The 16,840-nt window shown below is 38.1% G+C and overlaps 2 protein-coding genes across 3 annotated transcripts in view; one reads left to right on the top strand and one right to left on the bottom strand.

Annotated features, from left to right (window-relative positions):
- mgst3b (microsomal glutathione S-transferase 3b) overlaps positions 1–16,840 on the top strand; it is a 258,907-nt gene that overhangs the window by 80,439 nt on the left and 161,628 nt on the right. The window lies entirely within an intron of this gene.
- The window catches only part of runx3 (RUNX family transcription factor 3), a 54,106-nt gene that overhangs the window by 22,459 nt on the left and 14,807 nt on the right, over positions 1–16,840 (bottom strand). The window contains exons 3-6 of one of the 2 annotated variants that reach the window (XM_084391180.1): positions 9,356–9,442; positions 2,971–3,215; positions 1,816–1,972; positions 330–434 (exon numbers count right to left, since the gene is read on the bottom strand). In XM_084391180.1, the coding sequence (XP_084247306.1) occupies positions 330–434; positions 1,816–1,972; positions 2,971–3,141 (433 nt within the window). In that variant the 5' untranslated portion in view covers positions 3,142–3,215; positions 9,356–9,442. The remainder of the gene's footprint in view (positions 1–329; positions 435–1,815; positions 1,973–2,970; positions 3,216–9,355; positions 9,443–16,840) is intronic. The other variant, XM_084391179.1, reaches the window with a different exon arrangement.

Raw genomic sequence — 16,840 nt, 5'->3', positions numbered from 1 at the left:
TTTGCAGTCTAGCATGAAATTATATGCAGACAATACATCAATAAAGCAGACAACACATCTTTCTTTGCATACTGCACTGGTTTCATGCACACAGCATGACCCGTGAAAGTCCAGATCACATCGGTTCTTTTAACGAATCAGTTAAAATGGCTTATTGAATAATTCGAATACTTTTACAAAACACGCCATTCAAGTTCAAGCAGAACACTGTCATGCAATGAGGTGGTTTCCAAACCAAGATAATGTTGTCATTGTTAGCGCTTCTGGAAACAATCATACACCTCGGTTAACACTCTTTTTTGATAGTCGCTCGGGGGAATCGTACTCACGTCTTGGCTCTCGAGGTCCGTCCACGGTGACTTTAATAGCGCGGTGGTATGTGGCGACCTGGGGTGGGCCGGTGAACACTGTGATGGTCAATGTGAAGCTCTTTCCTGAGGATGACAGGAAGACACAGAGATACAATGTCACTTGTCGGTTTTAAAAGGTATTGGCACGATCCAAAAGTATGAGACCGCAGAAATAAATTCATTTAATCCTAGAGATAAGCATAAACATTCTCGAATCAAGCTTGTTAACGTGATCAGGTTTTGTTCATGTAGCTTGAGTGCTGGTGACAAACCAAATTCAGCATTCTAAATTTAATATACATTTTTAAAATCAACTTTTCTCTGAAAATATCATGCATATAATAAAACGTGTTTTAAAAAAATATGAGAAAACGTGAGTGCACATTAGAAGCAAGTGGTCTCAGATTTTTCAACCCCACTGTTGGTGTGTTGAGTCAGATTGAGTGTAGCAGCGAGAAACATGGAAAGTATTTGTGGTTTACAACAATAACATATATTGTGCGGTCAGTATTTTAGCAATGTGCCGATGACAAAATAATCTTCGTATGACATTTGCATAATTTTTCTTAGTTTAATCTGGAAAGTGGCGTACAGGACTATCTTTTCGATTGTAAAAAGCCCTAAGGTAAAGATAGAAACTCCCATAGGCTGCATGAAATAAAAGATTCATGCACAATCCCAGTGAGGTGGGTCACACACAGCTGGGAGAAATGAATGAGTTTCCTCTGAAAAGAGACAGCACTACAGCTTTGATGCGCTTTCAAATGCGTTTATGATGTGGATTAGTCAGACAATGTGTTCCAGATTGTTCCAGGGACTCCGCTGTGTCTGTGTGCATGTGTGTGTGTGTGCGTGTGTGATCTCTAAATGCAATGAAGCTGCGCTTTGAGGGGGAGAAAGCCGTGGCTTGTATGAGGGCTATGAGGGTGGGGTAATTGACTGCAGAAATGAAAGGTACTTTTAATTCGCACACTGCAGCGCTTTCCACTCATCCGTCTGCAACTATTTAAAGTGAAACATTTACAGGAAAAATGTGAGTGCGAGGAGCAGGGCCAAGAGGAAAAAGACGAGAAGGAAAAGCTTGTGAAAGAATGTGAGCTATGTAAGAGGTAGGGTGTTTTTAGGTGTGTAAACAAGATGGTTTGTAAAGCTCAAATCGTTTAAGAAAATTCTGCAGTGGGGAAATTATTTCTCTGGGACAAGTAACTGAAGAATGCTGTTTTAGCCTTTGCTCCACAACTCCTTAGCCTATTTGTCTAAGACTAAATCTTCATTACAAGTTTAAATGCGTGGCAGTTTATGCATTTCAGGAGTTCAAGTTGTGTCCTGTCTTTGTATGAATGAAGAAAAATGAACTGCTGTGCTTTAAATTAATTTCTTTTTTTTTTATCACAATGTTGTTGGATTTTAACAACACGCATGCATCAGATCACAGACAAGATAAACAGATTGGTAGATGTGGCACCTCTCCCGCTCCTTCCCACGAAGCGCAGGTCGTTGAATCGCGCCACCTGATTCTTCATGACGGCAGACGCGTTTCTCAGCTCCGCAGAATAATTCTCATCATTTCCAGCCATCACCGTAACCAGGGTCCCGTCAGGAACATCACCAAGAGCCACTACCTGATAATAAACACACAGGGAAACCCAACAAACCTAATCAGCAACACAAACAAACCCAATAAACCCCAAACCCCAAACCAAACAAATCCGGGTGGCAACCCAACAAAATAATTATTACAACATAATCTTGCTCATATATAGGGCGTACACTGAAATGCATTTAATATTTAGATGTATGATTAGCTCTGCGAGAACATCGCTTCCTTCGGATATAATCTGTAAGAAGCAATTTGATTTAAATTACTTTTGACAATTTCACGGTTGTGTTTGTATGGCAAATAAAATTCATACAATTTAGTTATGAATATCAGTTGCATATAGCCTAATAATAATATATTATTTTCGCAAATAAAACATTATAACCTAAATGTCGTTGATGCGATAATTATAAAAAAAAAATTGCTATATTTCCAATTAAATAAAAATAATAAAATGTCATGCAGAGAAAAGAGAAAAATGTGCCGAATTGTCTCTGACGTGATTTGTTCAAATTCTGTTCATATTATCAGACAAGCAGAATTATGTCACCACGCTATCAAAATAAATAAATGAAAAAAATAGATATAGATCAAATAAATAGATAAAATCTGCAAGCAGTGTTTGAAGTATTCAGTGACATTCAGGTAAGTCGACTTTTTAAAGGATTTTTTTATAAGTAGCCTAACTGGTAAACTTGGCTCGCGCAACATAATTGTATTTTGGCGCCCCTATAGTTAACCAAACGTCAACTATCTTACAGATATATAAAAAAATAAAAAATAAACTCATTTTGTTACCAGATAATGATATATATTATGTAAAAATGTATAAAAAAATAGTACTTGATTTGTTGATGTTCCTATGATTCTAACGGAAACCGCTCGCGCAGCCTGCTGTTGCTATGGTTATCTCTTCAGGAGAGCGCGAGAGCTCTGCTCGCGAGCAGCTAGTTGGCGTGTGTTGACTGACTTTTTAATCTAGCCGTGAAACAACAAGTTATATTACAGAAAATAATTTACCTTAAAAGCCACAGGCAGAGTTTTGTTGCACCTCCAGTGTGACGGCAGGACCGAGCAGAGAAAGTTTGGGCTGTCCGTGCGCACCAGCTCTCCGGCGTGATCGGCCAGCACGTCCACCACGGAGCGGGTCTCCACGGGCCGCCCGGACCGCAGCGGACCCGATGCGTTCATACTCGGGTTCTCGGTCACTTTAGGGCACGGGAACGAGGCGGAGGGCGGCGTGAACCGTCTGCTCGTGGTCGGGTCTACGGGAATATGCATCACAACAGATTACAAGTGAGACCCCGCGAAGAGCTCAGGCGCCCAAAGTGAAGTAAGTACAGAAAGTCCGTGGTAGTGAACACGGAAAGCTCCTCCGTGACCGTTTACTTTGCGTTTCAGTGCCGCACAAAGGATGCAGAAGCGTTAAAGTGCGCTCGAGTTTCCCACTGACTTCAGCAAAAAAACTAAAAACCGCAAGCACACACACACACACATACGCGCGCACACACTCTCGTGCTGCGCGATAGAAGAGATATTGAACTGTTTTAACTATGCCTCTCAAAGCATATGGAACAGTTATTTTAAATGCACGTATTAAATAGCATTTATTCCAGAGTGTGTGTACGGCAGGTCTGTGCCGCTCCTGGATGTCAGTTTTACTTTCAGAGCGACACTTTCCGTCCTATCAGTCCAGAGTCTCCGAAAATAAAGTCCACACAAATTAATCCCAGTTTCAGAAGAGTTTCTGCAATAAAGTCCTCTTTAGTTGTAAAATGTTCTGTTTCCAAATGAATGTTCAAGCGTAAAAAGTGAGTAAAATCGAGAAAAACGTTTCTGGTAGTCAGACGTGCCTGAATCATGCAAAACGGGGCGCTCTGCGCTATGCAGACAAGAGTTATTTACTCATCTCATTATAGCCTGGAGTGCTCTGAGCGCTCCACCAATCAGCGATCAGGGCTGGGTCTAACCGACCAATCAAAGGCTGGGTTTGATCCACTCATCAAACGGGCCGAAGCAAAACTGAAAGCTTCTCTATTAGTATCAGCGATGTACTTAATGAACTATCAATAAATATTTGAATCCTCCTCTCACATGTTATGGCACATAATGGATGAAGGTTTAGTCTGCCAGGTGTAACCTTTAAAAACCACAGACAAAAATTTGTAATATTTTCTGTTGAAGTTATTTAGCATATGTCTGTGTGACAGTTTATCTTTATTGTTTTTGTAAAAAAAAAAAAGAAGAAAAAAAGAAAGAAAGTTAATTAACCTTAATTTTTGCTCCAACAAATATATATATATATAAAATTAAGAGGCTAAAACAGCAGCAATAACAATAATTAAACACATTCAGTAGCAACCTTACATTTTTTGATAACATTCAAACTAATATTTTTGAATGAAAAAATACAAATAATGAAAATAATGTTGAGATATTTCTATATCTTCCATGTATCTTGTGCTAAATTAATTGAATTAATGAATTAATGGGTTAGCACCCATTATAACAGAGCAACAATGTATTTTATAAGTCTCGTATGGTATTTAATTATAACTAATGAGTTCTTGTGTGGTTGACACACCCTGCGCTCAAGCTGTCGCCACTAGTAGGCGCATTTGTCGTTTAAAAACCTTCAGTGGCTCCTCAAAAAGTGCTATAAAGCAACATTAAACTGACACTGAATGGGAGGGAAAAAGACAGAGAAAGGCAGAAAATAGACTGACAGAAATAAAGCGATTATCGCTGTTACTGTTGGTCATCTGATGTTGCCTAATGCATCTTTTTTTATTCAGAGTTAAGCAGTTTTTCCGTGTCTTTCGAATGTTATTCGTAATGATACAGTCAATTTTCTCTAAAACTGACGCTAAAACCACGACAATACAAATAAATGTATTAATTGGCTGATTAACAGGTCATGAACGCATTGTTTCAGATGAGAGTGCGGGAAAAACAGATGTCTTCTCACTCCACAAATGACCCGACAGCTAATACAATATATAGGCTATATATATATATATATATATATATATATATATATATATATATACATACACTATTATATATATATATATATATAGGCTATTGCATAGTGTATATTTAAGTACCAAGTTCAAATGCAATCAAATGCAATAAGAATTAACATATTTCCTTTTTAATTTGGTCGTCAATGATTCGCAACACAAATTGAATTATTAAATGTTTCCTATATATATATTTTAAAATTGTGATAATAGGCATATATATATATATATAGGCCTATTATCACAATTTTAAAATGATTTATTGACTGCACATAAAGCCAACAGAAATGTCTTTACAGTAGTCATTTAGAATTTTAACAGTAGATTAATTCGTAATGGTCATTATTAATATTATTCTGGTTATTAATCTGCTCGTTCTGCGACGGACATCGAGAGTGTGTTTCAGAGAGCTTGGATGTGCAGTGGGCTTGAGGTTTGACTCGTGCTGGCAGGATTCGAGCCAGAATTCTGTGGGTTTACATGCTAAAGATGAGCTCAGTTTGAAACCAGCGTTTGGTTATGAGAGAACATCCACTCACTTAAAACACAACGACAACAAACAAACGAAAACAAATACACGTGTGTGTGTGTGTGTGTGTGTGTGTGTGTGTGTGTGCTTAATAATTAAATACAATAAAAAAAAAAAACAGCCGTGTATATATAATAATAATAATAATAATAACATTAGTATTATTATTATCTGACTGTTATTTTTTCTGCTATAATAGCATTAATGCTGTTAGTTTATTTAGGAAACCATGTGAACAGAAGAGTCAAAGTCTCACCCACACACTAATGGTCTAAGTGAGCAAAAAATATGCACATTATCCTACATCTCAAGATCATTAGCATGTTTCATCAACATCTGCTCGGAGGATTTACATGTAGCCTATCTTCCTCTTTTCACGCCTTCACATTTCCACCCGCTCATTGCATTGCGCTGCACTGAGCAGGCTAATATGCACGTTGACGAGTTGCACACTGACTAACCACTTTAAATAAAGCAGAATAATTTGAATAATCTCAGCAATGACTTGAGTCACACTTTGCATCACAGTGTTTCTGTTAAATTCATAGAAAAATAATAATTTCTAATGAACAATAAGCATGCACTTAAAATAGGCCTACATGAAGGGAATTGCTGCATTATATTGTTGCGCGCTTGTTCATCTTAATAATTAGTAACAGTAATATCATAGCAATATAGCCTATATAGCCTACAATAATATGTAGTAGCCTAACATATGCTATAGTATAGAAATATATTCGTAGACAATTTTTAAACGTCTGCTAAATGATTACATGTAGCCTATTTATATATATAAATATTTTTTTTTTGGAGCGCAATCTTACAATATGAATAGTCTCGTAAATGAGCTATGCTTTGGCGCCAGTTTTCTACACGCCAGTCATCTTTAAAAAACAAACAAAAAACAAAAACTGTTGAAACCTATATACTGATTCAGCTATAAAAAAAAAAAAAAGAACAAGGACACTGTGAACATAAATTGTTATTCTGAACACGATAGTGCCAAGAAACCTCCCCAAACACAAGCTGGTCAGGGGTGGTTGTGGATGCATATATCGGTGATTTTTCAGCATCTGTTTATTATTAATATGTGACCGCACGCGCTCAGACTGACTCCGCGCGCCTGTCATATTCAGACTCCGCGCGCAGTTTCTACGGTTACAGTCGCGCAGCAACGTGCCCTCCCTAATGACGCGCGCCCCTCTGATATGCGATCTGCGCTTACAGCCCGCGTCAAATACACATCGAGCAATCAAGCGCTGAGGAATGATGTGAGTTCATACAAAGAGGCACGAGCCCTCAAAAACAGCCTCAAGTTCAAACAGTGAAAAATATTCCAGTCACAGACTCAGAGAGCACCCACATGCCATCATTCTTTACAAGGGTACGATGGGGTTAAATGCATCCAGGAGTAAAAGATCCTTTTGATTTTATTTTCTCCCCAAAACACTAAACAACGTCTAAATCCGACACAGCTCTTTCCTAAACCTGTTTGTCACTATGCATTGCACAAACATCCTGATTCATGTCGTAAGGTTTTCATTTTTAAGAAAATAAATTTCCCCTCCCTTTCAGAGGTGCAAAAATGCAGATTTATTATAAAATAAACTATTCATTTTAAAAAGTAAATGGTATGAAAGATTAAATGATCTGATGATTAAAGTAAAACCCCATATACTTGATTTTAGATAAGTATGATGTAATTATTCTAAATAGTATATAGTAATAATAGTAATAGTTTTATTTATTTATTATTTATAATAGTAAATAAATAGTAATATAATATCTTTTTTTTTTTTTTAAGACTGGTTGGCACAGGATCGATATATCGCCTGAACATCAACAAACTGCTTTCCGTAATTGGGAGGGAATAGATTTATTGCAAAAGGATGTGCAAATATGGCTCACACTGTCTGCTCCAATCATATGACATTAAATTGTAATATACGCTTATACTAACACTGCAGCTCCAAGACATACACCCTACTGAAAGAAAAACAATACTCGTATAAAATACTTGAGGGCCAAAAATGGTTAAATAAACGGAGCATTGTTTAACCATTGCTTTTGGAGTATTTACTTAAATGTTATTCCAAAAATATCATGCATTTGTTGCAAATCACGTTTGACCATATCTACTCAATATACAGCCAAACCAGAGGCCTTCCGCTCCCTTCTGCCATCATCAAAACTTACGTCGAAACAAATAATTTTGACACAAATTATGTTGCTCAATCAGTATATATAAAGTATACTGTATATCAATGGTCATTATACTCTGAGACCACAAAACAAAACACATTTTCCTTAGGCTTTTCACCCCTTTGAACCCTGTAACAAAGACGTTCACATGCCAACCTATTTACTCTTTATCCAATAGCAAGTCAAAAATAACTTCATATGTCTCAAAAGTTAATGATGAAAGCATGCACACACACACACACACACACACACACACACACACACACACACACTCAAATGAACCCACTTAGATTTCTTGCAAAAGCAGCACGACAGTCTGAAGAATACTGAATCAGAAGAAACCACAGATATTTGCCCAAAATGCTCTGGTAAAACATTACTTTATTGGTCATCACCCCCCGAACACACACACACACACACACACACACAGGCCTCCATACCCGCAGATAAAAATCAAATCGGGGCATAAAATGCTGACATAAGTCTGTGGATTTGCTATCTTCCCCCCTCTGTGGGCGGCAGCACATTTCTGTACATTTACAAATTACAGAGGGAGCAAGTCTGGAAGCCGCAGAGAGCATTCCTTCCGTACAGTGTCTCCTTGTGTTTCAACTGTGGGTTTGTCTGCCTGAGAAAGCAGCACGGATGACCTGCAGTCAACTCTAAATCTCCCGTTTACATGCTTGAATTTCAGCCCCACCTCATATCAGGTGTCCCTATGACATCATCACAGTGTCCTATCTAGAGTGCAATGCATCTTTGTGATGTCATCTCTTCATTTCCACTGCATGCAGCTAATACAGCGTAAATAAATGTACATTCAAATGAGGAAAAAAACACAAATGCACGCTCGTCGCTCATATTAATAGGATATATAAACGCTCTCGGTGCTGTTGACTGTAACGAAGCTTGGTTTACCGTCTTTTGTCAAATACAGTGAAGCTTGTGGTGAATGATTCACTCTAAGCCATGATTTGTTTTATATTTTAAGTAAAGCATGTCAGATCAAAGCATATTTTGCTGACGGATGAATCTGAAATGTTATTGCACAGAAATATTACAGATGACGGCATTCAAAGCGTATATGGATCTTTTCAGCGAATGTAAAACAAACAATTATTTTGTATTTCTCTCCAGAAGCGCTCACTCCATCACAGAACACAGAATTAAAGCCATATTTCCTCTCAGGAATTGTCTAGGATGAAAAAACGTAAAAAAAACCTCCTTACTCGATGAAATATCGGATGGGTTCAGATGACAGTGACACCAGCCTTCTCAGTGTCTCATTCATTATTATCTCTCATTCAATATTAATTTGTGCATTTTTTTTTTTGCACAGGTGAATGCACTAGAAGTACAAGAAACGTTTATGAACTAAGAATGCTCAGAGAACATATGTGACATAACACTGAAAATGCATAATGGACCGTGTCATCAAAACAGTCTGTTTTTCATGAAGCATGCAGGAAGTGTTTTACAAAGAGAGATCCGAGTTAATGTTTGCGGTAGAAAAGTACTAAGATTTATTACGCTGTTAGGAATATTGAGACTCCGCAGGAAGAACTGTCTGAGAAAAATGCCTCCCTTGAGAAATAAATCAAATGCTGTTTTATGGAATGTCATTTCCTCTTTCAGTTGGATTTGGACTAACTTCATGGTGGTATAGTCGCCCTCCTGGCCCCTAGAGGAGGCTACGGCCTGTGCATCAGCTGAAGCGAGGCTTCTGAAACATCACTGGCTGGAGACACAGGAAACATCAAAGTAAGTTCTGATTTGCAAACATCACATATGCCAGTGTATGCACGGTCTCCCTGGCTCGTTCTGCTTGTTTAAATGTGCATATCAAGTCCTCGTAAACATCAACATCAAGTCAGTTTTGAGTTTTATAGTATTTTGATTCATCAGGTTGAATCACTTATATTTGCTCATGATCTGTCAAGACACAAACACACGCAAGCCCATTTGCACTCACATGCCCACACACACACACACACATTCGTGAGATGACTGTCTCTCACTATGTGTTTGATGCTATGATACCGAATCTGTGATCTACAGTAATTACGTGTTTCAGAAAAGTGTTTGGCAGTTAAGTCTACAAAAGACAGAAAATTCTACAAGAAAACCCCAGCAAAAAGATTCTGCAGAAGTTCAGCACAGTGCGTTTATCTCATTAAAAATGTGCAGAGGAAGTTTACATACTATAAGGGTCTAAAAGGCACAGCAGGAAAATAATACATTTAATTCTATGAGCCAGAGAAAGGGTGTACAATGTGCATATAAAACTAAATTATGCCTTTTTTTTTTTGGTGCAAATTATGGGTTATGGGTTAGAATCCTTTTAAAAATACCATACCAGTTTTAAGGTTCTAAACAGTCTTGATACTACTGCATAAAACGACTTCAACACATTTCACTGAAGTAACGAACAGCATGATTTTTCCCACCAAAATGTGTCTCATTTAAAACAAGCCAAAAAGTCACTTTCTCAGACTCTTCAAGTCTGCTCCTTCAAAATGCTCTTTCATATGTGGTCAGACAATGTACAGCGTTTCGTTAATCATACCGTTGACCAAGCACTTTTTGCGTCTGTGACTGTGGTTGACCAGTGGCATTCATTTATGAGTTCACAACACATGAGAATCACCATGACTCTGTCGTACGTTTATGATGTCATTCACACAGAGTCATCACCATTATCTCAAACACACAACCTTATGCGTGGGAATTCGTGTGTTGAGGGTTTCTTCAAAGACCACTTCTTATGGTTGATTCTAATGCCCATTTTGGGCTGTCCCAGACTAAAGAAGATCAATCATGGTGATTTCTGTGGTCGTGGCTCCTAAACGGTGGTACTTCGTCATACAGTGATGTGACACAGTCTTGCAACCAAAGATAGTCTGTGATAATTTTCTGACAGTGTCAGAAATGTAGCAATGATCATCCCACTGTGTGTTTGACTACCAATAAAAATGCAACATGAAATGGTGTATTAATCAATGCGACCTGACACTAAAACTAAAACTCCTATTTACCTCAAGCTTCATTTGCAAGATTGGCATGCCAAGTTGGCCTCTTTTCCCTAGCCATGATCACGTCCATAATCTCCTCTTTCGCTTCCTCTTCTTTGTTTTTCAGCGCGCATAAGAAGCACAATTGCCAAAGTGCGATTCATCTTGCTCTATTTGTTTAGAGCGCATGCTGATGACGTTTTAATCATCATAATCGAATACTAACTTGAGTCGTTGCCTACGAATCAATTGGTGTCATCCTCGTACAGTCTACATACATGTTGCACCCACATTTTTTTGATTGATCCATGTCGTGCACTACAGTGTGATTTGTAGTCATCTTATAGGATTGCCGAAATCTGTAGCAGGCATTAAATAAGAAGCATTCCTTTTAATTTTCTTGAGTTATAAGGTATTAGGCACTATTACAAAGTTTTATATATATTATAAGATGTGTGAAGTGTGTAATTTCCATGCCTAACACAAAATACTGATTGGTCTCAAACTGGTTTCTTGAGCACCAACTGCAGCTGGTCAGCTAATAGATTGTCTTGCTCCCAAACACACATCACTGGTTCATTCAGTGTAGCTGGGTTTGGCTGGTTGTGATGCTTGAACACACAGAACAATGTTTTGAACAGTGCCTCAAGCTTTGCAAATGGCTATTTATAGTTTCTCCACATTAAGCATGGATAAAGAATAAAGTATTTAAAAGATTACACACACCACCTTTTAAAACTACCCTTTTCTTCCTTTTAAAATCATCTTTGGGGACTAAAACAATTTCCTTAATTGAAAGATATTCCATTTCTATATAATACATCTTTATAATCTATCTATATAATAATTCAGTTGGCATGCATTTCTATTATGCAGCTCTATTTTTACAGCAGAACCGCAGTAATCCACCACCACCGCTGGGAAATCTGACCCTCTAGGAAAACTTCAAAGCCCCCTGAGCCACTGCACTGAGATGTATTTTCAGACTTGATGGAACCATTTTGATGGAGTAAGTGAGAGATGAGTTTCACTGGGCACACGGTGGTCCCACCCTGACAATAGATGGATGTACGAGTGTCTTAATGAGGGAGAGAGAAAGAAAGAGATGGAGTGACCTTGCGGTGGGGCCTAAATTCACACTCCACCCCACTGGCTCCCAAAATAAGCCGTGTCCCGCTTTCATAAATGCCCCTCGCCACAGCCGCCATAACTCAGGGCTTTCCCAAAACAAGAGCTCATGTGCCGGCAGCGTTAGGAAGTGTGTCTGCCTGCCAGCAACCGCTAGGGCCGTCCACCAGCGTCTGCTTACCACATTTTACCCAGAATACAATGCCCCTTTGTTTTTGCGTGCGGTGGGGCCTCTCTCAGCCGGAACACACAGACAGAGAGAGAGACAGAAAGAAGGGCGAAAAAGATAGATAGATAGATATATGGATTGACGTATTGATAGATATGAAATGGGCAGTTCAAACCATGAGAGGAAAACAAATGCTGAGCAAAAAAGAAAATTGAAAGCAAGATAAAGTTGTAGAAAAGAAAGAGGAGAAATGGTGTGAGATATGGTAGGCCTTTCATGTGGTTTCATACGGAATGCTGTCGTTCATTTATGCCTGCAACAAAAGCCACATGTTTATCTTTTTTTTTTTGTTCAGACGAAGCGCTCCATCTCGCAAGCGTCTGAGAGGGAGGAGGTATGCTGTATATGAAAGGAATGATGGAATTTAAAAAGTAGGTCGACATAAAACAGAGGAATTCATCAAAACAGCACGCTTGTCAGAGCATGTGCACATGAACGCACGCCGTGAACACGCATTATTATGTTGATGCAGATTTTCTGACTGCAACGCACAAAGGTGCAGATGCACAACATAACACGCCAAGATCATAGGTTCGATTCACAGGGAATGAATTCAATGCTAAAAATGTAGACTTTCAAATGCAATGTAAGTCGCTTGGGAAAAAAGCATTTGCTAAGTGCATAAAAACGTAATCATTTGAATGATTTGCACATTTGTAATATGCTGCAAACTTTGAAAAGTCTCTGAATTTCAAATATGGCCTCGAACTAAATTTCACACCTATTCTGCCTCTAAACAACTTTCCTTATATAATGGTACATGCACTTTTACAAGTTGATTGTACTGAAATGTGTGTTGGCAGTGCCTGTACACAACCATCATAAAATGATAAAAATCCATCCAGTGTTTATATTTTCCCCTCTCTCAAATCAAGCTGTTCGATTTTGTGACGTCACAAAATCGACGCCCCTCCCACGATTGTTGATTGACAGCAGCGTTTCAACACAGACCCGCCCTCGCTTGTGAGCGAGCTGTCAATCATAGTCCGCGCGGACCGGCGCGGTCATTGTTGATACGCTGGAGCACTGTCTATGAGCAGAATGGCGTCTAAGCGATTGTGGTGTTCTGTTCTCGGGTGTAATAAGGAACACAGCATCATTTTGATGTTCCTAAATCCGAACCGCTGAAGACGCAGTGGCTGAGTTTTGTTTTCGAAGGGAATATTCCCCTCGATCAACGTCAATGCGTTCATGTTTGCGCAAATCATTTCACACACCAGACTGCTTTACAAACGAGGTCAGTATAAAGCTGGTTTTGCTAAGAAGCTGCTCCTGAAAAAAGGATCGATACCAACTATTCGTGTTCCTGCTGCACCTCCAGAAGAAGAAGCGAGTGTAACGTTTCATTAACCTTTATATTAATATTAATATTAATCTTTGCAAATCGCTTGCTGCACGCTTCACGATGAATGCGGCTGTTTACACTCAGGGTACATTACGCCATGTTTTTGACCAGGTAAAATGAGTGTTTTCTTACAATACTAATGAGAATTTTTAATTCAAGTATATTACAAACTTTGAATTTAGACCCTAAAGAATCATATTAGCTTGTACAAAAATGGCATTATATGACCCCTTTAATGACTGACGTCAACAAGCCCTCTTCTGGTGTGTTTGTAAACTCAGTCACTGTGCTGGAAGGTGTTGTTCTGTCACTGTTAATTGAGCTAATCAATTTGAGAGCATGTAAAATCTTTACCATTGAGTTTTAAAATGAGCTTGTTAACAGACTTGCTGCATGTTTAATCACTCATATTGGGCTTGCCAAGTTTGACTTCCTATCAGTGGCCGGTAAAAGTGTTTTCACGCGGCTGAGCTAATATTCACTTGCAAACATATTTTTCCTAAGAAGTAAATGTGAAAATAATGAAGTTTTAAAACATTACATGTGCTGATCTTCTGAAGTACCAACCCATAAATGATATAATAAATAAAAAATTACTTGCCAGCTGGCCTGTGACTTCATTAGGAAATTCAATATAATAAATTCGGTAAAGTATAAATTAAAGTAAGCGTATACTAAAGACAACATCTGTTGTGAACTCTGTTGAGACACATATGGAATATTCCATGCATTACGCCTCCAAACAATATGAAAAAGAGCTGAATAACTGCCATTAGGAAATAATTCACAAAAGTGTATTTATTAAATTAAATCATATTTATAATATAATTATTATTATTAGTATTATATAATAATAACAATAAATATTTTATATTATACTGTATTATATATTATAATGTTATGAATTAATTTATAAAAACAAGAGTATTTATCATATAATATTTCTAATTTATATAGGCCTATATATAAATGATATAATATATATTCAAATGTAATTATTTTTAATTTAGCAATGTTTATATATATATATATATATATATATATATATATATACTAAAAAAAGAAACATTGCAAAATTAAAAATAATAAAATTTGAATAGCCATAAAGAAATATTTCTTGCTGGTAAATTTTTATTTGCTCAGTTCATGTGGAAAAAAGCAGTTAAAACCTGCATTAGGGAGACTGTTCCTGTAAAACGTTGACTCTAAATTCACTTCCTACATTTGGCTTTTGCACTTTCAAAGAGACGACAGATAAATGAAGCTTGGAATGTCCAACAGGAAGTGACCGTGTAAAAATTAGTCATGAAGTTTTCTAGATGGAACGAAATCACAAAGTCATCACTGTGACATAAGGAGTCAGCAGCATGATGTCTGTCATCTGTCTGCAAGAATGAAAGAAAGTGTGAGAGATTTTGCAACTTCTGTGGGAATGCCGTGAGAGCGATTCAGACAGCCTGACCAAAGTCCAGACACGGAAGGGCAGATGAATGGGAAGAGAGAAAGCGTGCGTATGTGTGTGTGTGTGTGTGTCTGTGTGAGAGAGAGAGAGAGAGAGAAAGGGGAATCCCTGTCTGTTTGTCTGGGGCTTTTCCTCAAATAAGGAACTGCAGCAGCTCCATAAACACACAAACACACTTGTTGTGTTACCTCAGGTCAAGCACGTGCGCAATTGAAGAATAAATTATGCCAGACATTAAATCTAAAGCTAGTTCACTCGTGAATTAAAATCACTAACTCATCAGATGAATAAAAAGGCGGACCTTCGCAAGTTCCCTATCGTTTGTGAACTGTTCAAAGATACTAGATTACTGTAGTTTAAGGGCTGCACATCTAAAATGCACACTTCATAAAATTGGATGTTTGTGCTTTTGTCTATTTAGCTTGCAACTTCAAAGTCCAACATGAAATCAAAACAGAGGCTATATATTTCCACAATGTACGTTACTGGTCTTATTATGGATGATTCATCCATGCATGTTATTCCAATTCAAAAAGATTGTAATTTATCTTTTTATACGTGTAATAATTTGCTCCACCAATTTCAAACAATTTTCCTTTGCCGTTGATGTCAACAAGCATCCTTAATTTTCAACCTCTTCCTTCAAACCACCTGCCATATGGAGACACTTTACAATCCAATCAATAACTCAGGCCCCGTTTACACGATGGGAAAACGCAGATATTTCCCTGCGTTTTGGCCTGTCATTTACACGAAAATGCCGGTTTTATCCCAGAAAACGATTATTTCTAAAAACTCCGGCCAAAGTGGAGATTTCTGAAAACGCCGGTTATGTGTTGCCGTGTCATCTGGGAGAAACGGGGTTTTAGGTTCTCAAACGTCACATTGTGCGCCAGAAAATGCTTACGTCATGTCAGCGCCCTATGTTTAGAGTTTGTTTGGCTACCATTTGATCATGGATGCTGTTAAGGTGGTACTCATTTTTACTTCTGTGCAAACGCTTTTGGCCTGTTTGCATTTGCTTCGCTGTCTGTCCACACAAACGAACCTCGCACCATGTCTGTTGTTTTGAAAGGAACCGGAAGTCGCTCGTTGTTGTCGATTTTGAGGATTCTGATTGGCTTGCATGGCTTTATCCTTCTCCCTACACTGCCGCCCATAGGTTTGGCATAGTTATGATGTTGCTCGACGGCGTATTTATGCGGGTTGTGTGCACGATGTTATTTTTGAAAACGGAGGGGGAGAAATATTCGTTTCTCTAAATCTATGTGTAAATGTGGCCTTAGATCAGTGGTTCCCAAACCTGTCCTGAAGGCACCCCAACACTGCACATTTTCTTTGTCTCCCTAATCAAACACACCTGATTCAACTCATCAGCTCATTATCACATGGGTTAATGAGCTGATGAGTTGAATCAGGTGTGTTTGATTAGGGAGACAAAGAAAACGTGCAGTGTTGGGGTGCCTTCAGGACAGGTTTGGGAACCACTGACTTAGATAAAATAAAGTCCCACCCAACAATTTTCTTGTTTGATATATACTTTCACTGTAAGATAAAGAGCAGCATGGACATTCTGAATAACATCTACTTTTGTGATTCATGGAGGAAATAACTTTACTATTCCTTCTTTTTTTTTAAAAAGAAGGGGGAAAAAAAGAATCTTCTATATGGCATTCTAACTGGAGTGAACCACAGATGCATTGAAATAATCATCTGAAATATTTATTCACTTGAACTCTAAGCTGTATCCTTTCACAAACATCAACCTGAAAATCTCCCATCATCCAACACAAGTCAATAAACCGCTTGTAAACAACTTCAGCTTTTTCTGGGAAGGGCGCCTTGGATTTAGCAAGCAAAAAAAAACAAAAAGGAACAGAGAGAATCAAGAACTCATAACCTCAGGGCGACCATCATCTTATATCCTATCATTATCCTCATATTTTCAACGCCATAATTAA

This window comes from Rutilus rutilus (assembly GCF_951802725.1).
Source record: "Rutilus rutilus genome assembly, chromosome: 20".
NCBI classification, from domain to species: Eukaryota; Metazoa; Chordata; class Actinopteri; order Cypriniformes; family Leuciscidae; genus Rutilus; species Rutilus rutilus.
This window is presented reverse-complemented; position numbering and strand designations above follow the sequence as displayed.